The sequence below is a fragment of the Helianthus annuus genome, chromosome 16, assembly GCF_002127325.2.
Source record: "Helianthus annuus cultivar XRQ/B chromosome 16, HanXRQr2.0-SUNRISE, whole genome shotgun sequence".
NCBI classification, from domain to species: Eukaryota; Viridiplantae; Streptophyta; class Magnoliopsida; order Asterales; family Asteraceae; genus Helianthus; species Helianthus annuus.
Genome location: NC_035448.2, coordinates 184,119,211 through 184,146,329, shown reverse-complemented (window position 1 = coordinate 184,146,329; position 27,119 = coordinate 184,119,211). Strand labels below are relative to the sequence as shown.

At 38.2% G+C, this 27,119-nt stretch overlaps 1 protein-coding gene and 2 long non-coding RNA genes across 6 annotated transcripts; 2 read left to right on the top strand and 1 right to left on the bottom strand.

Annotated features, from left to right (window-relative positions):
* Positions 1 to 7,138: 7,138 nt before the first annotated feature.
* LOC110920170 (putative acyl-coenzyme A oxidase At3g06690) lies at positions 7,139 to 18,551 on the bottom strand. The gene is made up of 8 exons (XM_022164400.1): positions 18,547 to 18,551; positions 16,109 to 16,244; positions 15,908 to 16,027; positions 15,711 to 15,810; positions 8,397 to 8,449; positions 8,203 to 8,307; positions 7,522 to 7,623; positions 7,139 to 7,441 (listed from the first exon to the last, which is right to left on the bottom strand). The coding sequence occupies exons 1-8, from the start codon at positions 18,549 to 18,551 to the stop codon at positions 7,139 to 7,141; spliced, it is 924 nt and encodes a 307-aa protein (XP_022020092.1).
* Positions 18,552 to 18,688: 137 nt separating this feature from the next.
* On the top strand, positions 18,689 to 21,776 carry LOC110918573. Of its 4 annotated transcripts, none has more exons than XR_002581422.2 (8): positions 18,698 to 18,774; positions 19,466 to 19,555; positions 19,640 to 19,687; positions 19,780 to 19,860; positions 19,981 to 20,077; positions 20,184 to 20,282; positions 21,068 to 21,245; positions 21,506 to 21,776. It is a non-coding gene; the product is annotated as an uncharacterized LOC110918573 (long non-coding RNA). The 4 variants fall into 4 exon arrangements; XR_002581421.2 differs by having other exon boundaries at positions 18,704 to 18,989; XR_002581420.2 differs by having other exon boundaries at positions 18,689 to 19,555.
* Positions 21,777 to 24,192: 2,416 nt separating this feature from the next.
* On the top strand, positions 24,193 to 26,783 carry LOC118487998. The gene is made up of 3 exons (XR_004883167.1): positions 24,193 to 24,325; positions 25,121 to 25,666; positions 26,667 to 26,783. It is a non-coding gene; the product is annotated as an uncharacterized LOC118487998 (long non-coding RNA).
* Positions 26,784 to 27,119: the final 336 nt, after the last annotated feature.

Below are 27,119 nucleotides of genomic sequence, written 5' to 3'. Positions count from 1 at the left end.
TACTTCATCTAAATTCCTGCATGGTGTCATAACAAGATCATCATAGAATAAAATGAATCCTTAAGCAGTCCCATTTTGAAGGCTTCAACAGCCGTAGCCATATCCAAGTCGGGAATGTCCAAGGATTCTTTACTCAAATTTAGTTATATAATCCCTTAATGATTCATTATGATTTTGAGTTATCCTGTACAAATCACTAGTTAATTTTTCAAATTTTCTACTACAAGAGAATTGGTTATTGAATAAATTAACTAAATTGGCAAATGAAGTAATAGAGTAAGGGGGAAGACTTAGCAGCCACTTAAGAGCTGATCCAGTAAGAGTGGATCCAAATCCTTTACATAGGCATGCTTCCTTCAATTTTTCTGGGATAGGATTGATCTCCATCCTTTCCCTGTATTGTGCTATATGCTCCTCTGGATCCGTTGTGCCATCATACAACTTCATGGTAGGGATATGGAACCTTTTGGGTACCTCTGCATCACAAATTGGTGGTGCAAAACGGGATACCTTGTGGCTTCCATCCGCAATCTCTGGGATAGGCTTGACTACCCCTGGAACACTTGAGATCATATCTTTTAGCTTCTGCAACTCCCTGGCCATAGCATGATTGGTACCTGTATCCTGCATGGATCCATGGTTAGTGGTAGGATAATTGTTTAAAGTGTTACCTCCCATTGGGTTCAAGTTAGGGAATCCATATTGCTGGGGTTCTGGAACAACGGAGGGACCAGTGGAAGCAATGGTCTGCATTGGAATGAAGTCCCCTTGATAGACATCTAGACTTCCTGTTTGCAAACTTTTTAGGGATCCTGGCATCTGTAAGGATCCTGGTATCTGGGATGATCCTGGAACGAAGGAGGATCCTTGGCCCTGGAATGATCCTGGAACAAAGTAGGATCCTTGAAACTGCTGTGCCCCTGGATAGGCTCCCGGATTCATAAAGGATCCCATGTATTGAGGATAGGATCCTACAGGCTGAAAATGTGAGTCTGATGTCTGAGTCATTGCTGCCGAGTTGAGATGTGATCCTCTTGACTCCCCTATGATTTGCACGTCCGGGATCCCTGATGGCTGGGAAGTGATCATTGGAGTATCAAAGCTCAAGGATTTGGGCATCAGTGGAGAATGATCCTCTGCCGCTTTCTTTTGTCTTTTGAGATCTCCAATTTCCCTGAGGATCCTTTTGTTAGTTTCATCTTGCCGCTGCATACGATCCTTCATCTGCAAAATTAAAGTAAATACATCACTAGTACTGGGAATAGAAGAATTCATAGCAGAAGAAGATAGAGGTTTAGAGAAGGTGGGAGTTGATCTCTTCTCAGTATTTTTCTGAGATCCTGCCGGTGGAGGAGGCAAGGTGATCTGTGATGAAGTGACCGCAGACATCGCCGTGGACGTGTTCTTCAATGATGAAGCCATGTAACTCTCTGAAATGATTTCGAACAAAAGATTTTCTTATGAATGAAGCACCAATTGCCCCACGGTGGGCGCCAAACTGTTTTGGTCAAAAATCACACAAGGATAATGTAACCAAACTTTATGTAAACGGGGTATGATGCTTGGTTAATTATGAAAGTAAAGGATCACTTCTGTGATAAAGATGCAAAGACACAATGATTTATACGAGGAAAAAGCCCTTGATCAATGTATGATCTCCGGCATAAAAAACCTCGGGTGATGGCAACTACCGATCACCAACTTCAATATAATAAAAATGTAGTTACAACTTCGGATAGTAATGAGCTGAGTACAAGGATCACTGAGTGTCTAAGTGTTTGAGAGTTGTGTCGTATGTCGTGTGTCCCCTTCCAAATGATGAAGAAGTGGTATTTATACATGTGTAGGTGACCTATTTTAGGTAGCTAAACTAATATTCAGCTCATTACCCCTTTAGGAATGAGATACAATCTAGCCTAAATAGCCGCCCATAAATCAAGCCTAGTTTCCATATCCTGTGCAACGTCTTTCTTCGATTAAGCTCTTGCCATATTTGTGAAGACGCGTCCCTGGATCATGATGTCTAGAGCATATCCTGCTAGATGTTCCTGCAAAACAATATTGTATTAAGCGGAAGTGGCCGTTAGTATGAGGATCACCATAATGTCCCATGATCCTGATCCTGAAGTTCTGCTGAGGATCACTGTCTGCCAAAGAAACAAGGATCACTGGTTAGGATCATGTGTAAGGATCACCTATAATAAAAATCCAGCCCTAACAATGTATCCTAAAAACTTTCCTGCCCCCACTCCGAAATGGCACTTGGCAGGATTTAGCTTCATGTTATACTGATCCAGGATATCAAATGCTCCCTTGATATCCTGGAGGTGATCCTCAGCCTTTTTAGATTTCACCACCATATCGTCAATATATACCTCCATGGTGTCCCCCATCTTGTCTTTAAACATCATATTTACCAATCTCTGGTATGTTGCACCTGCATTTTTCAAACCAAAAGGCATAGCCGTATAACAATAAATACCTGTTGGTGTCATGAAGGCAGTATCCGCCTGGTCAGAAGGTTCCATTTGAATTTGCTGAAATCCTGAGGATGCATCCATGAAGGTTAACATCTCATTTCCAGCGGTAGCATCCACCATTGAGTCGATGTGAGGAAGAGGAAATGGGTCTTTAGGACAAGCCTTATTCAAGTCTGTGTAATCTACACAAACTCTCCATTTCCCATTCTTCTTTTGAACCACTACCACATTTGACAGCCATTTGGGAAACTTGACTTCTCTGATCATCTTGGATTTCAATAGTCGTTCAACCTCTTCTTGAATAATTATGTTCCGTTCAGGAGCAAATTTCCTTCTCTTTTGTTGAACGGGCTTGAACGACCTGTCAATTCCAAGCTTGTGAGTGATAATATCTTTGGATATACATGTCATATCCTCATGCTTCCATGCAAACGTTGACATCCTGCATTTCAAAAAGTTAGTTAACTGTTCTTCAATATCCTGAGGGATATTGGTTCCTACGAGCACCGAGATATCAGGATTATCCTGATCCAGGATAATTTTCTTCACCTCCTGCTCCGGATCCTCCATGATATCCTGGGCCCGCATCTTTAATTGCTATACTGCACTAGGTTCGGTCGAGGATTTCATCGAGGATGAGTAACATTCTTTCTCCTCCTGCTGATCACTATCGACTTTGACAACTCCCCAAGGGGTAGGGATCTTGATGCATTGGTGATATGTTGATGGGACAGCCTTCATATCGTGAATCCATGGTCTTCCCAGTATGATGTTATAGCAGGATAGAGAATCCATCACACAGAAACGTTGTATCGAGTTGACTCCTTCAACATATACTGGTAACTTTATCTCTCCCACTGTGTTCCTAGCCTCTCCACTGAACCCAACAAGCACGGTGGACTTTGAAGTGATATCCATTGGAGATACATTCATTCTCTTCAGAGTCTCTATTTGGATTATATTAACGGAGCTGCCATTATCAACCAATATCCTGCGTACAAAATGGTTAGCCACATATAATGTTATTACCAAAGCATCATGGTGAGGATCCTGAACAGTATCCCTGTCATCACTATCGAAAGTGATCACTTTATCAGTTATGAGGGTAGTCATCCTGACTGGTTTGTCTCCCCTTTCACTCTTGGCTTCCTTTGCATGTCTCTTAGCCGCCGAATACGAAGTCCCACAAATGTCGGATCCTCTTGAAATAAAGTTAATTATCTTGGCATCTGCTGGGGGTGATGCTGCTCGTTCAGGATCCTTCTCGGGATCCTGCCCTTTATTTTTCTTTCTCCCCAGCAAGTCCTTCAGATATCCTTTGCTTAGTAGGTAGCTTATTTCTTTCCTCAGGACAATGCAATCCTCAGTAACATGTCCGAAATCCTCATGGAAGGCACACCATTTGGATTTATCCTTCCAATCAGCTTTTTGTTGATTCTTCCGAGGCCACTTGGCTTTATCTCCCAAACCCTGCATAGCATACATTAGTTCAGGTATATTAACAGAAAAACAATATTCAGATAATTCAGGATATTCTTCAGGATCCTCGTCTTCAACAGCATTCACTCTCTTGTTGTCATTTCTGCCATATGGCTTGGAGCGATATGGCTTATATGAGGATTCTGATTTCCTGTTGGTTGATTCGTAGGTTGAGGTAGAATTCATCTTCTCTTGCATCTTCTTGTCATCTTCCAAACGGATATATCTCAAAGCCCTGTTACGAGCTTCGTCGAGATTCTTGCAGGGATTCATTACAAGATCCTGATAAAACTGAGAATCCTTTTGTAACCCCATCTTAAAAGCTTGTACAGCTGTTGCAACATCAAGATGCGGGATATCCAAGGATTCTCGACTGAATTTGTTCACATAATCCCTCAAGGATTCCTGAGGTCCTTGAGTTATCCTGTAAAGATCACTGGTTAATTTCTCAAAACTCCGGCTCCAAGAAAATTGACTATTAAATAAGTTAACCAAATGAGCAAAAGAAGTAATTGAGTGAGGAGGAACGTTTAACAGACATTTTAAGGCTGATCCTGTTAAGGTAGAACCGAATCCCTTGCATAAGCATGCTTCCTTGAGATCTGGAGGGATAGGATTGATTTCCATCCATTCCCTATACTGGGCAATATGCTCCTCAGGATCCGTGGTTCCATCATAGAGCTTCATGTTGGGAGTTTGGAATCTTTTTGGGATTTTAGCATCACAAATAGGATGCACAAACCGAGATATCCTGTGGCTATCCTGGGATACTTCAGGAATTGGCTGAACCACCCCAGGTACACTGGATATCATATCCTTTAGCTTCTGAAGCTCCCTAGATAATTCTGATGTTACAGCTGTATCCTGCAAAGATCCAACACTGTTAGTGGCAAGAGTATTATTATTATTAGACACGTTACCAGTCTGAGGGTTCTGCCCATATCCTGAAACATATCCTAAGCTCCTCATGGTTGACATCCTGACCGAGGAGGGTATTTCAGGAGTATGATTCTGAGGAAGGCTGGGCATAATATTCCCCCTGTTATCCTCAGTGTAAACTGCGGAACTAAAGTTCAAAGTTCTGGGTTGTAGAGGAGTGACGATATCTTCGGTGGATCTGCTCGAGCCAGCTTTTAAGAGTTGTATTTCTCTTAACAGCATTTGGTTAGTTTCCTGCTACTGTCTCATTTGTTCTTGCACACTTCCAAACAAGGTTAGAATTTCATCATTAGAAGCTAAAACGGGAGCAGATCCCTGAACACCCCGGGTAGGGATAACATCCTGAGGTTGTGAAGAAGCCGGCATCCTTGGAGGAGGTGGTGGAAGCACCGAACCGATAGTAGCGGAAGTCGTAGCAGACACAGTGGAGGAGCTCATGTTTGATCTTGTGGCCATTGTAAACAATGTGGCAAAAAATTTTGAAAATAGAAAACTGATTAGCGGTTTCACAAAAATTTTTAGTAAAGAGAGCACCACTTGCCCCACAGTGGGCGCCAAATTGTTTTGGTCAAAAATTACCGAAGCAATTAAGTGATCAAATTAGTTAAGTGAGGTAGTGTGCTAAAAAGTGTGTTGAAAATATGTTGGTTAAGTTGTTTAGAAAAACAGTATTCAGGATACGGCTCAGGATATAGAGCTGTATCTGTGATCAAACAATGAGCAGAAAAGTAAAGGTTGACAGGTGATGTACGAGGAAAGCCCTTGATCAATCTAGATCACCGGCATAAAACCTCAGGAGCTGACAATCGCAGCTGCCTTGTTCTTCTTATTGCTTCAAACTTCAGGATACAGTGCATGATATGATACGGATCAACTAAGTGTTACAATGAGATTTGATTACAAGTGTTCGTGTGTAATGATTGCTAGACACTAGAGAGCAAAGTGTGTGAATGAGTGTCCGTGACTTAATCTGATCCGATCAATCTACTTATAGTAAAAAGAAAGCAACCAACTATCCTATTATTCCGGGATCCGGCGAATATTCCACATGTGAACGTTGTAATCCACATCTTCCGGCTTCAACGTCTTTCTCCCAACTGTTTTGCCCGAGTCTCAAGGAGAAGAAGTCCATCTGACCGTTAGCAAACCCCAGCTTTGAACCTGCACGTGGTTAATTCAATCAACCTCAGGATATCGCCCAGGATGTTAGCAATATCCCCGTCCAGTATCCTGGTCACAAATAAACAATTAGAAGCAGGATATTGATCAAGATATGTACGCTCAGAAAATGACCCATAACAACTATTTCCTTGAATTTGAAATGCTTGTTCTATTGGTACATCTTCGTACTGTTTTAATCAGAGTTCATGTGATTGTAGAATTCCCAGTAGTTCATCTGTAGTAATCATATTCAAATCTTTGGATTCTTCTATGGCCACTACTACTGCTTCATATTTTCGTGTTAAACTTCGTAAGATCTTTTCTACAATACGTTGTTCCTCTATTTTCTCTTCATTTAATCTTAATTGATTTACTATTATGGTCGTTTGATTTACATAATCTTCTATCGATTCATTTTCTTTCATCCTTAACAAATCAAATTCACATCGTAGGGTTTGTAGTTTTACCGTTTTGACTCTATTTTCACCCCTGTAGGGTTTGTGAAGAATATCCCATGCATCTTTAGACTTCTGACATGTAGCAATCCGTTCGAAAACTGTTTCATTCACCGCTTGAAATATGATATGTAATGCCTTTTTATCCCTTTTAATCTTTTCTTTGTAGATGTTCTGATCATTTTCGGATGCATTTGGGGCAATTTCTGCATAATCTTCGTCCACTATTGACCATAAATCTTGTGATTCTAGTAACACCTTCATCTGGATATGCCAGTGATAATAGTTTTGTCCCAGGAGTTTCGGAATTTGAGTTTGAATTCCTCCATTTGTCGTCATCGGAAAAGCGATTTAGGGATTATGAGAAAGAAAATGTAAAGAAATTTTTTCGGATGATATTCACTCTAAGTTGCGGATCGGTGGCTCTGATACCACTTTGAATTAGAAGTAACGAGATATAACAAGTTGCACATGGACAAGGATTATGTACGCAACCTTTTAAACAATTGAATGCGTCTACATTAAAAATACATGCCCTTGTGAACACTATGGTTTATACATGATATGGTTTATAAATCATAGGTTGTAAACATTTTAATACACTTTATATATGTGAATTTTACATTACAACATATTTGTAAAAAATGAGAACACCGTGTCATTGTCTTTAAGTGTGTCATTGTCGCTAACCGAAGACCATGCATTGGCATCGATCCAGTTGAAAGCTATTGGCCCCAAAAGAGCATCCGGGATTCCAAAAGAAGTGACCAAAGCAAGTGCATGTGGTCTTACCTCACTGCACAGTTTCAAAACCTCTTTTCTAACCACAGCTGCATTGTCTGTTGATAAGTAGCCATATCGAAGAAACGATGCATCTTCTTCCATCACAATTGTCGTGTACATTGATCTTAGTAGACCTAATACATCCTGAAACAACATCCATAGATAAAAAATGTCCAAATATAGCTGGTCTAAGTACAAATGATTTGTAGGAAACTGAAGTTTACCTTTAAAGAGCCAGCTGGAACCGTTGCTACAACGTCAAGAAATGTTTGTAGAACTAACCGATCTGAGAAGGCTCTGCCCAAATCCTCAGCGATCTGATAGGTCTAATTAACAGTAGTTACCGTTACTAACAAAATTTAGAATGTCAAGTATGAGTATGAGCAGTGGCGGACCCAGGATTTTTTTTCATTGGGGTCCATTTTTTGTGTAAGGATTTTTCACAACCAAACATTAAAATTTTCGGGTCGGTCATCATAGTCGGGTCGAGGCTAGGAAATAATGTAGAAGCATTTAGTGGACATGAAACCACTACATTATATGTTGGAAGTTTTATTTGGTAATCAAGTGTTAAATAAAATAGACATTCAAGTTATCATTTTAAAGAAGCAAATTAGAGGGTCAATGGGTGGTTATGGTGTTTTAAAACACTAATTTAATTTTGATGGAAAAAAAATAAACTAAAAAAATAAGCCATGTAAGGCTTGAACTTGAGATCTATTTGTTAGAACACAAGGGGATTTACTACCACACCATCTTTGCTTTTAATACTATGGGGTCCAATTAATTTATTTTATGGGGTCCTTTTGATAAAATATTTTGTGACCTTCTATGGATTACTAAACACTTTGGACAACCCCCCTGACCCAACCCATATATATATATATATAGGGAAGTGGGCTAACCACTGTAAATATATGTTCCATGCTTTCTCCCCTAGCCTCGCGTTGCGAGACTTCGGTCTCAAAACGATGCAACAAATCTCTCTCCCGTAGGTAGAAGATGTCGGTCTGCCACAAAAACAGTTTCAAACTATGTTAAGGTGAAAAGTGTAGTGAGGATTCTGGTGTTCATGCATGCCCTAAACTTGTTTAATTACCTGGAACTGGGCTGTCCGAAGAGCGGAGCTTGTGAGGTGAGAAGGGATAATGGGAGCGGGTTTGTTCAAGTGTTCAAGCCCCCAGTGGCGGACCCAGAAATTTTTTCATGGGGGTGCGGAACATTTTTAAAAATTTTAGGCCCCTAGGTAAATAAGTAAAAAAATCGGTTCGTATCGGGTCCGGTCGGGTCATGTAAAACAAACAAACATCAAACTAAATTTATATAATCATCAAAAACATGTCAAACCTTATTACAAACATAATTAAAACGTCGACGTCCTACGGGTTTTCATTTTTTGAAATCTATCCAAAACATCATCTAAAGCTAATTTCTTAAGCAATTCTTTCTCTATATAACATAAGTTCATTGCTCAATAACATAATATTTCAATTTTAATTTTCAACTATTCAAGCCCTAGAAATCATAATGTAAGTTGTAATCACCCTAAAAATATATAAACAACATAATCACCCTAAAAATCATCTAAACAACCATAAACAACGTCAAAACCCACAAAATTTCAAACCTACTTAACAACTTTATTACCTTTTTTCTCCTATAATATCAACCAAAATCATCAAAATAACAAAGAAACTTACCCGTGTTCGGATTCCGGTTAGATTTGGTGTCAAACGACGGTGGTATGGTGGCTGATTATGGTGGTCGCCGGCTGCTGGACTGTTGTCGCTGGGTGATGTTGTTTTTGTTGGTGCAGTTGTCTGTCGACTACATCTTCGTTCGAGTCTTAGAATCAATAGAATTGATTGTATATATGAGAAATAGTGATTGTATAGGTTTTAGGTTGTTTGGATCGCTCATAGGGTCATAGAGTTCTTGAACCGCTTTTATGGACATGTCTGGAACCGCTTTTATGGACATGTCTGGAACCGCTTTTGTGGACATGTCTGGAACCGCTTTTATGGACATGTGTCACATGAGCGGATCAAAAGGCCTATATATAGCCCGATGAGCGATTCCATTTGAAACAGTTGTAACAGTTAGAGAAAACGTGCCGAAGCTTTGCCGGTGCGAGATTTGAAGTGTAATCAGCGTCAAATCAATAAAACAAGTAGTTAAAGTGATCTGCGTGCTGTTTCTACCTTAGTTTCTTGTAATTCCGCACCTGAAACCAAGGAGAAAGCCTCTGAACGACTCGTTCGGGTCAGAATACGATCCTACAAGTGGTATCAGAGCTCAGGAGGAGGTTCTCTGCAGAAATTAGCCGGATTTCGTCACTTTTTCTTACTTCTACACCTTCTTTTTCTGATTCGAGTAGATTTCACGGTCGGAATTTGCTCAATTTTTCACAGATTGTGCGAAATAGTATCGAGACAAACCCTGGAAAGTTTCAGATCAAAATTCAAAGTTTTTAGGGGTCAAAATGATGTTTGAAAGTGGACCGTGTTTCTGAACATTGTTGGAACCGCTCGAAATTTTGGTCTGGAACCGCTCGAAATTTTAGTTTGGAACCGCTCATTCGGACGTAACTTGAACCGCTCATTCGGTCGGATTACCCTGGAACCGCTCATTCGAACGATCAGGAACCGTTTATCCGGACGAATCAGGAACCGCTCATTCGGTCGGATTACCCTGGAACCGCTCATTCGAACGATCAGGAACTGCTTATCCGAACGATCAGGAGCCGCTTATCCGAACGATCAGGAACCGCTTATCCAGACCATTGTGAATCGCTCATCCGGTCGAATTGTTCCTGGATCGCTTATTCGAACTGATTTGAATCGCTTATTGGATCATTTCTGGATCGCTTTTTCAGACAATTTCTGGACCGCTTATTTGTCATCCAGTTTGTGTATCTGGACCGCTTATTTGGATCAACTGCTGTTTGGTTCGCTTTTCTGTCACATTTAGATCGCGTATTCGTCAACAAACACGTGCCGTTCTGTTTTGCGAAACATGGCAATGATGTTCGATGAACAGGAGAATTATTATTTCGAAAGATTTAATAACTGGAATAACGGATTTCTAAATGAGGGGTATAGAAAAGTGAGCAAAGATGGTTGGGCAAAAAGGTTCAAATATTTCGTGTGTCTGAAAGATGAAACGTTGGATGATCTTAAAGACCGATATGATGTTTTATTGAATTATCTGAAAGATCATGAGATATATCCGTCAACTGCTGAAAAATTGGAGAAATTTGCAGATGCATTACCAATTGAATGGAGTGAATGTTTGAAAAATTTAAGAGAGGACTCAAATTTTTCAAAACTACCTCTAAATCAATTCATCAGCAAACTTAAAGCTCATGAACTTGAAGTCAGTAAGAAAAAGAAAGAGATGATTAAGGTTTTGGAGTATAACATGCTAGATTTGGATACAGATGTGATTGAGGAAATGTACAAAAGAGTTGCTAAATGTGTCAGAGCAAAAAACGTGCTAAAATACGATTTCAAACGAGGTTGTTATATTGATAATGTTGGTAATCCTTTTGATTTCGTTAAACTCTTTTGTGCAGGTAAATTTATGGAAAGTGGAGAAAAAGCTCCAAAAGCTGAAGAATCGATGAAGAATGAAACAATGTGCTCAACATGCGATAACTTTAAGACTGATAATGACAAACTCGTGAGAGACATAGAAAGTTTGGCATCTGAAGTCAAAAAGTTGAAAGACGAGAAGCACGTTGCTGAAAAACAGATTCTTTCTTTGGAAAAAGATTGTGAGAAGTTGAAAGCCGAAAACGACAAACTGTTGATTGATTTTAACAGTTTGACTTTGAAAAATCAAGAATTTGAGGGGCAAGTGAAAATTCTTGAAGATGGGAAAAATGTGTTTAGTAAAAACAACATTGAAAAACAAAAGATGATAAATTCCCATCTTCAGAAGATTGTCGAACTTGAAAAAGAAGGTGAAAGAGCTCAAAAGAGAATCAAAGAGTTAGTAAAAGAGCTTGAAAGCAAAAAGAAATCGTCAGAAGATGAGGATTTCTGGATAAAGCTTGAAAACAAAAACCTAAAAGCGAATGAATCAAAATTTCAGGAACAGATCAAAATTTTGACAAATGAAAAGTTTGTTCTTGAAAGTTTGAAGGTTGAGAATGACAATTCCATCAAGTCTCATCTTGAGAGAATATCTCAGCTTGAGGAAGAAGCTAAGAATTCCAGGACCAAGATAGATAAACTTGAGAAGAAATTGATCAGTTTTGCAAATAAATCTAACAAGTTGAATATTCCTTGTCCAAAACCGATCAATTCAGTTCCGATGAGTGAAAAGGCTACAAACTTTGACAAAGTCAAAGTCAAAGATTGTGATGATAAAACTGATGAGGAAAATGAGAAATTTTATTCAGCAGATGAGTCTGTGACAGAGTCTGATGATGAAAATGTTAAGAAAGAAAAACAAAAATTGTTTTTAAAGTTAAAAGAAAAATTTCAGAAAACTGTTCTGCAATCAACTGAAAAAGGTGAATGCTCTAAGCAAAAACCTGTGAAGAAGATTGTAAAACAGAATCAAAACTTTAAAAATGAAAGAAAAAACTCATCAGTACGATCATCCAATCAAAAGAAAAAATTACAAAAAATAGAAAATGAAAATTCAAAATTTGTTGTGTGCAGGACAAACCATAGTGCAAAAGCGTCAAAACCAGCACATTTGAGGAAGGAATATCACCAAGCCAGACAATGCTATGATCTGAGCATTTGGTGTGAAAAAGGTGGTAACTGGTATGATAACAGGGTGTGCTACAGCTGCGGATATCAGGGGCATATTGCTGTTAACTGCCAATACTGGAGTTATGAGATCAGGAGGTGCTATAATTGCAATATCAAAGGTCACATTGCCCGAGATTGCCCAAGGAGATCGCATGAAAGATTGAGGGCCAATTCTCAGAAAATGGCAAAGAAGATACCAGTCGTTGTCAAGCCCAAAGAATTGAAAGCTTCGGGTCGAAACGTCAAAGAACCGAAGGTCAAAGAATCTAAAGTTCAAGAAACAAAAGTGAAGCTGTCTCAGGGGCAGAAAGACCGACTGAGAAAGAAGAGAAAGAAAGCGAGAGAATATCTCGAAAAGATTTTGTCCTCGGGTTCACCCGACAGATCGAAGAAGAGTGCTGATGAATCAACTTCCTCAACTGCAAAGTCAAGCAAAAAGAATTCATCAGATACAAATCTGGGGACAAAAGAGGAGAAGAAAAAGAAGAAAGTGAAGTTTTCACTTCCTGGCGATGAATTTGTTTCTTCGAAAACAAAGGAGCCACATGTCGGCGATGAATCTGACTCATTAAAGTCAGACAAGCCACATTCAGGCAATGATTCTGGTATGGTAAAACCAGAAGAGCCATGTGTTGAGGTAAAGGTCGAGAATTCTAGTTTAACAATGGATGAGAAAAATTTTCCACCATTGTTGAACAAGAATTCAAAATCACCCAAGGCTGGTCAGGCTTGGGTGAAACTTTTCAAATAGAGAAAAACCTGACTTGCCGAAGCTCCCAGGTTTGTAAGCGTGGAGCATGAATCGGCATCTTTCTAAATCAGTATTTGAGATTTTGCAGGAATTGCCGGAGATCCCAAGATGGTATCGTGGATCATGAATCGGCATCTTTCTTGAATTTTATTCGGTAACGTCAATCATGCAAACGGTAAAGAGGTTTGGTTGTGTTTGTGAATGTTTTACAAGTGGTACAGAGGATTCTGGATTGCATATGGTAAATCAAGGACATTAACTTGTACTTGGATTTTCCTACTTTTGTGTAGAAAACAAGATGATGAAGTAACCCCACCCCGTACCTAAATTGTTTGGTAAACAAACTTATATTTTCCGGAAAAGTCATTTTGATTAAAACAAACTTAAGTGTTTTGAAATCAAAATGGGAAAATAGTTTGTTGTGAGGGGGAGTTCTGATTGTTTATGCCAGGTGGATAGAGAATTGAAGTGATTCTCATCAGGTTGTCAAGTTTGTATAGTTTGTTTCAAATTTTCTCAGAAAATCAAAATTGAAACATATTTTGATTTTAGGGGGAGAAAAATTTTAAAAAAATTAGAAAATTTGAAAATGTCAAAAACATTGAAAAAGTCAAAAATGAGTTTTGTTGTGAAAAAAGAGGAAATGATAGTAAATCAGTGGACTATCACAGCATGCTAAAGAAATGTAATGCCAAATGTGATAAACGGTCTCACTGATGATGTGACGATAGGTTTTTGTACATTTAGTAGATTTATTCGGGATATAAACCTAAAATTTCAAACTTGTGAAATTCGTGGGGAACACTACTTGGATATATAGGTAACCCCTGAAATCTCGTTTGAAAGGTCTCGTATTCTGATATACTAGGTGTTAATACTCTATGATGTCTGGGGTATTATTCCGGGACTTCTGCTGAACGGTAGTTCTGACCTAGTCCTTGGCTAATACTTTCCACAAAATGCTTGAAATATAGCATAAAGCCCTCAGTTGATTAGACAATAAAATTGATAATCATCTGTTGTAGCTGAAAAGATCCTCTAAAGGGGACACACTGCTAAGTCGAAGCTGATATCTCTCTGCTGAACGGAAGTTCTGACCTGAGATCCCTCAGTTCTCGCATTTTTCCCCTAATTTATATACAGACATCATTGTAGTGTTCATACCTGTAAGACTGAATATTGGGATTCTGGATACGGGAGTATATTCAAGAGGTGGGACACATGAATTGAACTAAGTTCTTAAAATACCTAAATAGTATCCTGAATAGATTGAAAATTGTATGAAAATTTAAGAGGACAACTATATCGTCAATCTACGTGAATCGTTTAGAACTTAAAACGATTAAAAGCTTAACGGTGCTTGTGTTATGTCTCAAAAACTGATATGATCCTCTTGCACAAACTCACAAAAATATGTTTGTACATATTTCATTTCTGCATTTAAATTTCTGTTTTTGCATTTATGTTTCATATTTTCAAAAATCCAAAAAGATTTTCGACAACTGATGGTGAAGAGCTGATTTTCAAAATCTCAAAGGCTAAACTTGATGAACATACAGGTTGGTTAAGTCATTTGAAATGTTTAAAATGATTCATTAATTTGAATTAGAAATCGGAATGTTTCAAATTTGTGAAGCAGTGGTTAATTGAAAACGGTATCACATGATTAAGTTGATTCATTAAATTGAATCACAATTATTCTGTTTTGTGATAGAGTGGTTGAGTTTTGCAGGTTTCTGATCCTGTTGCTACAGATAGCCAGGAGATATATCAGAACCAGAGATGATGAACTGAACAGAGAGAAGCCAGGAGATAATTTCGATGGTGGTAACAAAATCCCAGACAACTATCCTAGCAGAGTGATAGGGGGAGTCTGATGAAGGTTATAGCCAAAGAAAGTTAGATCCAGGCAGAATTCTTGAAGAAGACCGAACTATATCCGAGAATGTCTTGTTGAAGACTCTCACTGAAGATTCCGTCAACATTCAAGGGGGAGTCTGTTGGTGCAGTTGTCTGTCGACTACATCTTCGTTCGAGTCTTAGAATCAATAGAATTGATTGTATATATGAGAAATAGTGATTGTATAGGTTTTAGGTTGTTTGGATCGCTCATAGGGTCATAGAGTTCTTGAACCGCTTTTATGGACATGTCTGGAACCGCTTTTATGGACATGTCTGGAACCGCTTTTGTGGACATGTCTGGAACCGCTTTTATGGACATGTGTCACATGAGCGGATCAGAAGGCCTATATATAGCCCGATGAGCGATTCCATTTGAAACAGTTGTAACAGTTAGAGAAAACGTGCCGAAGCTTTGCCGGTGCGAGATTTGAAGTGTAATCAGCGTCAAATCAATAAAACAAGTAGTTAAAGTGATCTGCGTGCTGTTTCTACCTTAGTTTCTTGTAATTCCGCACCTGAAACCAAGGAGAAAGCCTCTGAACGACTCGTTCGGGTCAGAATACGATCCTACAGTTTTTTGCCAGTGCAGGGACGCAAGAGAGAGAGAGAGAGAGAGAGAGAGAGAGAGAGAGAGAGAAAATTTCTAAAAGTTTTGGGCTTTAATTATTTTATTATAGTTTGAAATATTGTTAGGTTTGGTTAATGTGCTAAGACTTAGTGAGCTAGCTAGTTAGGAATTATAAGTGGGTAAAGGTATGGGTATTTGAGTTTAATTAGTTAGGTATTAAAAGTTATATAATTTAGGTAGTATTTTTTTTAAAAAATAAGAGTTTACTAAAAAAAATTTAAAATATAAATTGATAACACTTTTTACCTAAGGGGTGCGGTCGAAAAATTCCAAGGGGTGCGGACGAAAAATTCCAAGGGGTGCGGATGAGAATTTCGATGGAACTTAGCACTAGATTGTTTTTTCCCTGAGGGTGCGCCCGCCCACCTTGAGCTGAGCTTGGGCCCGCCCTTGCAAGCCCCAAACCTTTCACTGGTTTGTTTCTTCTCTTGGCTACCAAAATCTCCTTGAGGAGTGCCTTGCTAATCTGAATATTTGGATAAGTATTACCATTGAAATATATTTTGTTTCAAACTATGGTTGTAACCGTCACGTGTGGGTGCATTTGTCAAATGTTTCATTACCTGTTGCATTAGAACATAATTATCACCTTCAAAAGTAAGTTGCACGTCAAACTCACTTTTCAAATGACCGACATGGTTTTCAGTCTTTAAACCTTGCCCGCCACAAGCTTCTCGACATTCCTGATCCAAAATTAACATATGAAATAGGTATATATAGTTTATATCTTGAAAGTGAAGCACTGCGCTTAACATGATTACAACCTGAAGGGTTCTCATGCCGTGCCAGGTTGAAGTAGCCTTAAGTGCACTAGAAACGACATGAACGGTTTTAATTGATTGGCGTGTTCTGTTCACGTATATGTTCTTCAGATATTCAGAAGCAAAACTCAAAGCGTATCTGCCAACAAGATAGCAAATGTTGAAGTTGCATTTAATATAATTGAGTTTATTACTAAAGAATAGGTAAGAGCTCAACTGTTTCTATGAGTATTATTCAATAAATCTTCTGTACAATAGAGCTCCTATATATACAAGTAGGAGATAGAGATAACTAACATCTAACCGACTAACTAACATAACAAACTAACCAACTCACTAATACACATATACTCTCATACTCTAATACGTCCCCTCAAGCTAAACGGGGAGCATCCACGTGAAGCTTGGACCTCAGATTGTCAAAACGAACACCAGACAATCCTTTGGTCAAAATATTTGCAATCTAAAGTGTAGTAGAGATATACCGAACATGTAAAATACCCGTCAAAACCATGTCAGGAATGAAATGCAAGTCAATCTCCAAGTGTTTGGTGCGCTGCGCTGATGAAACACCGGGTTGACTGCAAGATATGTAGCTCCAATATTGTCGCACCAAAGAGAAGGTGGACAAGTCAAGGTAATATGCAACTCATGTAATACAGACGTAACCATCGCAACTCCGCAGCTGTATGCGCAAGAGCTCAGTACTCAGCCTCACACTACTAGAAAACTAGGCAATTACGACCAAAATTTACGACCAACATACGGCGGTCGCAATATTAGCGACAGGTTTGTGACCAAAATCAAAAAGTCGTAAAACTAAAGACCAACACAGATTCGGTCGCAAAACGGTTGCAAATTTTGGGACCGTCTTTTTTCAATCGCAAATCAGTTGCATAGTGGTCAGAAAACGGTCGCAAATACGAGAAAAATTTAAAAGCAAAAGTTGCGACCGTCTAAAGCAGTCGAAAATACAAGAACATAAAAAAAGAAGCAAAAGTTGCGACCGTCTAAAACGGTCGCAAATACCAAAAATGTATAAAAAAGCAAAAGTTGCGACCTTCTAAAGCGGTCGCAAATACGAGAATATCTAAGGCTTCAAATTATATACGAAACACTAAAAACCATCGCAACGCACGAGCATAACCCGCTTGTTATTATTAACAAAAAATAAAAACAAATTTGTAATTAATTTGGAAAAATGTAATTTTTTTAAAAACAATATCAAGTTAAATAAGATATAATAAATAAAACATAAAAAATATTGAAATTTCAACACGAATAATTAAAATTCACAATTTATATTTATATAAACAGATTTTCACATACTGTTTATAAATGGTTTTGGCAATTCCTTAATGGTATCAAAAGAACAGACTTTTATTAGAGTTTATTTATTTATCAAAACTAGTGTTTTTCAATGACACGCGTTGCGCGAAAGGCTTTGATGTTTTCGACCGACATTATCCTGCAACTTTTCTTTTAACTGTTTCATTTCTTTCAAAGACTGAACATAGACCCTAACTCTTGTTTCACCACTTAATCACTGTAAAAATTACAGGATTCATGTTTGGGGCATGGGTTGACACGTGGACTTTGAGCCTTCCCGCTGGTGAGTGACGTGTTGGGTCGGTTAAGAATAAAAAAGCCTAAAGCGTTAGGTAGATTTCGAACAGGGCGAGCTTGTCAAACGGCTTCCGCTCCTTGCCCCGGAACTCGATGTTGGCCACCGCCACCCGGTTTTCGTGACTTATATCACCACCCGGGACGCTATCGTAGCAGGCTTTAAAACGGTCGAGCTTCGGTCGTAGCTCGCGCCACTTGTGTTGGCACGTGTTTAAATTGTGTCGGTCGTTCCCCACGTTGTGCCGGTAGCTAGCGAAAGCTTCCGGCCAGTAACGGGTCTCACCGGGTTGGCGGCCCTTCATCGCGTTGTGCCGGTATCAAATGTGGCTAGCGGGTTCGGGTAGGTAGAGTGAAGGGTTAGGGTAGCGATGTGGACAGGCGGTGGGGTTGGGGGGGGGTTTATAGTGACTTGGGTGAACCGTTTGGCCAAGCCAAACAGTTATTTTTTAAAATTTAAACCTAGCCGCTATGGCCTAGCCAACCCAGCCAATGAGAGCCGGCCACGGAGGACCGCTAGGCATGCCCAACGCCCGGGCTGAAACTCCCGCCCAATAGGCCACGCCGAAACCCAAACCCACCCGGGGTGGTAACTTGGGCATTTGTACCCAAAGCCAAACGGTTATTTTTTAAAATTTAAACCTAGCCGCTATGGCCTAACCAACCCAGCCAATGAGAGCCGGCCACGGAGGACCGCTAGGCATGCCCAACGCCCGGGCTGAAACTCCCGCCCAAGGGGCCACGTCGAAACCCAAACCCACCCGGGGTGGTGACTTGGGCATTTGTACCCAAACCACGCCTCAACCCTCGCCCCATACCTCATGGTCTAATAAATGAATATAAGGTAATGCTCGATATATAAAAAATCACATAATAAAAAAAATAAAAATAAAATTTGGAATGATACTGTTCATTCCGTTTTAAATTTATCATTCCGTTTTAAATTTATCATATAGTAATAGTAATTTTGTTTGGATCCATTTTATCAACTGTGGCGACTGTCCACTGAAATACTAGTTCTCATTCTCATTCCATGAATTGTTCAGGTAAGCATCTACTCGTATATACTTATACTCCTCATAACCGTAAATCAGCGATGGCTGCATCCGGCGGTGCCAAAACCCTAACGTCCTCCTCTTCTTCCGCCGAATCAGTCTCTCAGTTCTGGTCAACTCTGCCACTGCGTTCAAGCTCTCAATTTCTTCAAGGACAAATAGTCCGATCGTTATTCAGTTTTCAAAAGGAGCTGTCGATTTTGCAGGTTTTTTATTCGTTTATTGTGTTTTTGTGCTCCAGGTGGATTTGATTGACATTCGTTAGGGTTTACTCGTTCGAATTCGTATAATCTATGTTGCTTTTGATCGATTTTGTAGTTTTTTGTTCGTTTATTTGGTGTTTTTGTGCCCTAGTTGTTTAACATGTAATCCAATGTAGTTCGATATAGTTGTTTTGATTGTTTGATTTTGTACACAAGGTGTGCCTCTTTAGCACACTAAAGGATATATGTTTGTTTTGATTGTTTGATTTTGCACGTAAGGTGTTCGACGTTTTGCTTCTAACAAGTTAACGGATGATTGTTTGATTTTGCACTTAAGGTGTTTGACGTTTTGCCTCTAACAAGTTAATGGATGATTGTTTGTTTTGATTGTTTGATTTTGCACATAAGTTGTTTAGCGTTTTGGCTCTAACAAGTTAATGGATGGTTGTTTGTTTTGTCTGTTTGATCTTGCACACAAGGTGTTCGACATTTTGCTATTATATAACTGATAAACAGGATGTGAAGTAATGAAGTACAGCTCATCTGTTGCTAGTTTCCTTTTGCAAAAGGTTTGATAGCTCATCTTTAGTTAACCCTAATTACTACTTTGACCATTCTAATAATGAAGTACATCTTGTTGGTATTTGATGTAGGAATTGGACTACCTTGATGGAGCAGTTTCAAACCCAACGAGCTTATATGTAGGCTCATGAGCAGCTTGTCTCGTTTACGACTGACTGATATGTTTTTACCTGCACGTGACTTTGAGTATGGGTTCTTATCTATCTTGTAGGGCAGGGCATAAGTGTGCATTACAGGCGTATCTTCATTGGCATGTATAATCTCCCCATTGATTTTCAGTCCTTTCTAACAGGTCAAAAATCACAACTCTTTTTCATGATTTTGATATTTAAATGTTATTTTTAAACATGTTTTTATCTTTTTTTCCCTATAGCTTTATTCTCGTCTGATCAATTTCCCAAATATATAACAGATAACAGATAAGCTGAGGGGAGGGATCTCTCTTTAGAACCGCCAAGACTTGCTGTATCGGGTGAGTCGAGATAGAAACAGAGATCTCACAATCACTGGTGTGTCTTTCTTTCTAGTTTCATTTCTGGCTATATCAGAGATGTGGAGACAAACACATCTCAGAATAGGAAGTAGGCCATTTGATAAAGATCTTGATTGTAGCAGTTCGGTAGTTGAGAACGTTGATTTGGAGGACTTGAATTAGAAGGGAATGTACAAGAAAAAAAATCGGCATGGGTTGACGATAGGGCACATGAGACTTGGGTAAGTTTCTTACTTGATGTAGGGTTTTGTTCATATTTAAATTCGTTGTATACATCAAACATTTGACATCAAATTCAGTATTATAATCACGTCATTACATAATTTCACTTATAGTAGTGTTTTGATAATAAAAACATTTGATGCCAAACGAATATTCCAACAGTTATAACTACTGTCTAAGGATAAATTAACAGTTGTAAAATTAACTAGAGAACTTTCTGGTGAAAAAATTGGGATTTTGGCCTAAACTGATCTGGGTTGAAACCGGGGTGGGTTGGGTCAAAGAAAGTGAAACCTGATTTACTGAATGTGATTCGGGTTCCAATTTGTTTTGTAAGCGGAAATAGTCGGGTTTGACCGATTTGAAGCCATGTTTTAACTGGTTCAGGCTCGGTTTGAGTGGGTTCAAACTGGTATCGAGGTTCGGGTTGGCTTCAAACTAGATTCCCTAAAACTGGCTTCAAAATCGAGTTTGGTTTGGGTTCAAAATCGGGTTTTATTTTTCTCACCGCGGCACCTAACAAATGGGCTGGACTAAAATAAACAAATGTGCTGGACTAAAATAAACCAATAGCTCGGGTTTTATTCTTATTCTTATACTTCCATTCTCAAATCCTTAACACATCTTCTGCCCACTTTTAAATTAAGTTTATAATTAAGCATTTTGTTATAACTTCAAATATCTGGTGTTTTTTATAAATAATAAAAAATTACATAACAATTTTATCATATCTATATTATTGGTTCGGTACTGCAAAGTATGTTAAATTAGGTTGTATTTGTAGGTAAAATATGAGGGATATCTTTTGGAGAAGTATGGGGAGGAGGAAAGTAGCCAACACTGAAAACTTGACAAAGAATTGTGGTACCGAGCTTTTGGGGGAAAGAAGAGAGGTAAAGTATATGGGAAGCAATCTTAAGAATGATTTTAACGTTCAGCATCATGGCAGACAAGACCAAGAGGTATGTTTATTCTTTTAAGTTGTTTGGTTCAAACATGTTTAAACTCAAATATTGACATTTTTTTTCATGCAACCACTTCTCAGTCAATAATATGTTAACTTTTGTATGTATATTATTGAAAATAGGCTATTTGTCCTTAGAAGTCAAACTGATTTTTTCTCTTTATTCTATAATTGTATAAGCAACTAATAAGTTTCATAAATTGTATAAATTGTGATAATGTTGGCCATTAATATTTCACTTTGCATTGGTTTGATTAGATTGAAATGTTGAACGTGATTATTGCGGGATTGGTGGTGGAAAACGAGAAAGATAACACGGAGAAAGAGGCTATGAATGAAAGGATGGCAAACGTTGAAGCGATGCTAAAAGCTAGGTTTCAAAACGTATAATCATTGACTTAGGTTTCAAAACGTATAAACACTTTGTTTTGAATATGTATTTTGTTATGATAACTTTGGTATTTGATGTTTCAAGTGGGATGTTTTATATAATTGTGAAAATTTGATAATATGTAAAATTTAAAATTGACATTATATGCAGGTTAAAATGGAAAATGGATAAAAATAATTTTTAAAAAATAAATAGAAATTGCGACCGCAAAAATGGTCGCAATTTTTCAAAAGACAGGCGGTCGGAAAACAATCGCAGTGTGTAAAAGACAGGCGGTCGGAAAACGATCGCAGTTTGTAAAAGACATGCGGTCGGAATACGGTCGCGTCAAGACCGTCGCAACCGAAGTCCCACAAAACCAGGAACAGTCGCAATATTTGTGACCATTATTAAAGTCGCAAAACCCAGGTCGCAAAAGATAGCAGCAGTCGCAACTTAGTCGGAATAGAGCAATTGCGACGGGTGTTTTTCCGATTGTAGTTCCGGTCAGAAACGGTCGCAACAGGGCAATTGCGACCGGTTTCCGACCAAAATTGCGGTCGGAAAAACCTAGTTTTCTAGTAGTGTCAGTACTCGGCCTAGCAACTGTATGTTGTTTCTTGGAGATGAACAAGAAACTGGGGATTTGAATGAGTCAATTGTTTTGATGGATCTTGATAAATGAATCTTTCAAATTCCGCTGAAAGTCAGTGTCCCCAAATCGGCAGAATGGCAGGGAAGAAGAGCGGTTTATGAATAACAAGAGGTGGATTGAAGCGACTAATTGAAGGCAGACGATTGATTGGCAGCAATCAATAGAAGAGTAGGTGAGGGAATTTTTTTAGGGTGAAGGGAACGAATTGTTGATTATGGCATTCAATATCGTGAATCGATTAGGGTGATGGCAAACTGAAAGGATGATTGTAAATGGAAGTAATGTCGTATGCGTGTTTAACTGGTACTGATGGCCGATGAAGGGGAGCGGGAGCAGGGGCAAAAAAGGAATAAAAGTGTAAAAAATACAAAGATTTGTTCTAAGACTCCTCGTATGCCATCTTAAAATTGATGGCAATTTACTATTTTGTCCATTCCAGTTTCCTTAATATAGTTATGGTCGAGTAAAACACCCACATGACATTTCACACACAAGAAAGCGGATCTAAAAGCATCCATTCAGTCCTTTAGATTTTTGGAATTCATGATACACAGATAGAAACATTGGTGGGTCTGATGATGGGGTTTTAGCAATAGACCCAAAAGATTTTGGCCAACGGATCATGTGATGAGACAGTCTCTTTAGATCCTCTGTTATATTAACAAAGTGTTATGCTGATAAAAAAGTTTTTTAATAGTTTACATGGAGATATTGTGATTATTTTTATTTCTATTTCCTGCATATGATTGTTTAATTTTGTTTACACGGAGATATTGTGATTATTTTGATTTCTCTTTCCTGCATATAATCAACAAGCCGAGCTTGAGCCAGAAAAACTATTCAGGAGCCAAGTTTAAGCTTTAGACATAGAGCTCTAAACGAGCTAAGCTCAGGCTTGGGTTGGCTAGGCTTGTTTACACCCAATGCATAAACATTTGTATCTATTGTGGTTCTTGCTTTTCTCTACTTAAATTTGGTTATTCATTTAACTTGCACGTGTGTGTATGTATATATATGTATATAATCTTTCAGTTCATTTGCAACATTTTTGATTCACTTTACAAAATCGATGTCTCCATTTCATGCACATTGCTTGCAACTTTTAAGAGAATCAATTGCAGGTTAGTTTCAACACTTCTTCCTTGCCAAATTTGCTTAACTGATAAATCATTAAAGCTGCTAAAAGTCTTTGGATGTATTAGATTAAGGAATATAAGCTAAATATATTACATAGTATATATTCTACAGGATGTACTCATTTGTCTTCCGACCCTGACCATGACCTCGACTGCCATCTGGTCTGTGCTCACAAAGAAATATTGAACACATGTTTTGTTTGTTCGGTTGACTGTGCGTTTTCTATTTGGGCATGCAAATTCACAAGTGAGTATTGTGGGACGAGACCTGGGTTCATGTACGTTGTATGCATGCATGATGTTTAACATGTTTTTGTTTTCAATTAGGAAACTGAGGAAATATTCTTGTGGGCAGCTACTATACATATTCAAATAGAGGTGGTGTAACACCTCAAAAACGGGTTTGGTAATCAAACCACGTTAATATTAATGACGGGTAAAATACCGTTAGCAGTAAAATTCACCCGGTGAATATTAGGACTTAAACGAATGATCCTAATATTAATTAAAAGGAGAATAAATGATTTGAGGAAAGTAAATTTAAAAGAAGACCGAGTTAACGGGACTTAAAATAAAATAGGTTATAACTCGCGGGACTCACTAAGTAACTAGGAATATCAACCTAGTTAGTTAAGTGTTTTAAAATAATAAAGAAAACTTGACCAAGTTAACCATCTCTTATAGATATATAATTAGAGGGACTAAAATGGTCAAGTTAGAAAGTTGAATTACTAATAAGAAAAAGGGACTCAAAACACACACTTGGTGTATGTTTTTGGTCGACAATTCACATGAGCCAAAAGGGGTTCTTCTCATTAACCCTAAATTTCAAAGAATTACTCAAATCAAAGGAGAAATAAAGCTTAAATTTGGGGCTTTTAATAAAACCGTGATCACCAAGCTTAGGGGATCACAAGGTATGTTGAATTTTGGTGTTTAGTGATATTTCGAATTTGTGATGAACACTCATAATCGAAAATTATGTGATGAATGTTGTATACATGATTAATATTGGGTTGAATCTAGGTCTAGGAACAAACCCTAGATGCAAATTTGTAGGATTGTGCCATAAACTAGTGATTAGTCAATTAATCAAGTATGAGCTAAGTGGATTTTTGACTAAATAGTTAGAATGATGATATCCATGTGCTTAGAATCATCATATTTGATAGTTGAAGCAAAATACTTGAACAATTTATAAGTTTGAGTGAATGCTCATATAAGACTTGAAGTGGGCCTTGAATGTTGTGATGAAATTAGTAAGTTTGTTCATGTAAATAGATGGATGAAATCGGGTTATGTACTAGATCATATGAAGAACTTGATTTTATTAAGAGTTCAAATGGATGCTAAATAGTATGATGAAATGGGTCTCACTTATAAAGGAGAACCCTTAGTTCTTGCAAAAATAAATGAATAAACTAGTCATGCTAATCGCTTAAACTAGTTAAAGTGTTGGAAATATAATAAATTTGGTTAGAACTTTGGTTGAAACGGTGGCAAAGAGATAATGCCAACCGGATAATTGAGAAAATGCCTAAAATAGTTGACAAACTTGAATGTGCATTTTATATACTAATAGGCGTTTGACTTTTCAAAAGTCAAACCGACCATTAATGTAATCGAATGATAATTTGGATAGGAGATACGTAGGGTGGAATAGTCATGATCGACAACGACTAAACTAACCATCTTACGAAATATGATGATAGTTTGGCGCTTAACAAGCTAGGTGGAAACTTGTGAATGAAGCGGGTCAAACGGAAAGGAAAAGCATAGTTCGGATGTGAGGTAAGTGAAACTTATTCTTTTGTAGAATACGTATAAATTCTATAAGTTATGAATACGAGAAGGTTAATATTCGAAATACGGGTTCCGACGCATAATGATACGGGTCGGAACAAATATAAATGATAGAAACTATGGTTTATGATAAAGAGGGTAAAAATGGAAATATAGTCAAGCGTCGACTAATGTAAATTTAACTTAAAAAGGATCTTGAGTTAAAATCCGAAATGGGTCGGATGTGAGAGTGAGAAATTGAAAACCATGTTTTTTTAACCTATACGAATGTTTGGTCATACAGTCCAAACAGGTCAAATGGTGGTGAAAACACCATTTGACAATATCGACTAATGATTGTTGTGAAGTCATATGTTAACAGGAGCAAATAGCAAATTGGAAAAATTGCGACACCACAGAATATCAGTTAATTTAAAGCAAGATATAAAACGGGTCTATATATTGACTCGAGCCAGGTACGCGTATATATAGATTTATAGTTAAAAGGGAAATGTTGGTCAAATACATAAGCAAAGGGCCTTTGTTGTAAAAGGAGGGACTAAGTTGACCAAAACACCCTTGATGGGTGAATCGGGCAAACGACCCTTAGAGGCCGTTTAGAGACTTGTATTGTAATTATGTAACCCTTAGATACATGTAAGAGTTGTAGGCATAAACTTCGTAGTTCAAATGCCTAAAAATGGTCATTTGCGTAAAATGACTAGTCGAAGGGTAAAATTGGGAAAAAGGGGTTCATATTGTTAAATCCACCACAAAATAGTTATGGTGGATTATATGTAGTTATTTATATATGGAATTATGTAGTGTCAAAAGAAAAAGGGCAAGTTTTAGATTAAATTGCTTAAATTCCCTAAACGGGTCAAAAACAGTTTATGCACATAGCCTGCAAACTAGTTGTGCAATTTATAAGAATTATGGACCCGAGCTAAAGATTGTGTGTTAAAATACACTAGCGTATGTATTTTGGTTGTTTAAGAATCAAGTTGGTGGTTTTAAATATAAACGGGTCAAAATGTTGATTTTGAATAATAAGCCGATTGCTTAAAAATTTGGAATTTTATTAGTTTAAATGCTGAATTTTAACTCCATTTGATGGAGAATTAAATTACGAACGCGTAGGAAAAAGAATCGTGAAAAACGGAATTGTAAAATGAAAGTTATGTGCGTTTTAGTGCATAACAAGCTGAGTTAGTTGAGCTGGGAATGTGCAGCATCAGCCAAGTGACATTCTGTCAAAAAGGGGTCGTCGCATCACGCGACGGCAATGGAGAAAACCCGTCGCGGTACGCGACCATCGTCGCGGCACGCGACCATAACTGGTCGAATCCGTCGCGACGCGCGACGGGTATAGTTGCTGCAGATTTGTTGTTTGTTCAATTTCTGACCTAAAGAATTTGGTTTAGTACATTATAAAACTATCAAAACTAATGTTTATGATGGTTTTTTAAAACGTAGGTATATCTTGGGATGCCGGAAGAAGATCTAGCTCATCGAGGAACCGAACACGATCAAGATATAAGCTTCCGCACTATGTTTCGTTGTCATCTTTAAACGACGAACACAAATATATTATGTTGTAAATTTTTAAATTGTAAAAGTTTTAATTAACTTGTATTTTTCAACATATATGCAATCATATTTGCGTGTTTATTTTCGTAATCTAAACGAAAAACGTTAAATATTATTAAGGGTGTTACAGGTGGCATGGTTAGTTTTACCCACTTATTTTTTGGTTTAACTTTTTAAGGGTCAGTCTTGTCAAAAGCGTGTCGGGCGCGCGCCTAGGCGCTCAGTCGCAGCGTGGCGGAGCTATAGCGCCTGGTGGTTGCTCAGGCGACAATCTGGGCTTTTTTTTTTGTAAAAACGCTGCTCAGGTAAGCGCCCAGAGCCAGGCGCATGCAAGAAAAG

Bases quoted from the DNA above. Each gene is read 5' to 3' on its own strand.
- LOC110920170 (XM_022164400.1), bottom strand. The intron at 15,811-15,907 runs GTAATGAAACAT...CCAAATATTCAG, and splicing joins ATTATGTTCTAATGCAACAG to ATTAGCAAGGCACTCCTCAA. The intron at 7,624-8,202 runs GTTAGCCCACTT...ACTGTTAATTAG, and splicing joins TGGAACATATATTTACAGTG to ACCTATCAGATCGCTGAGGA.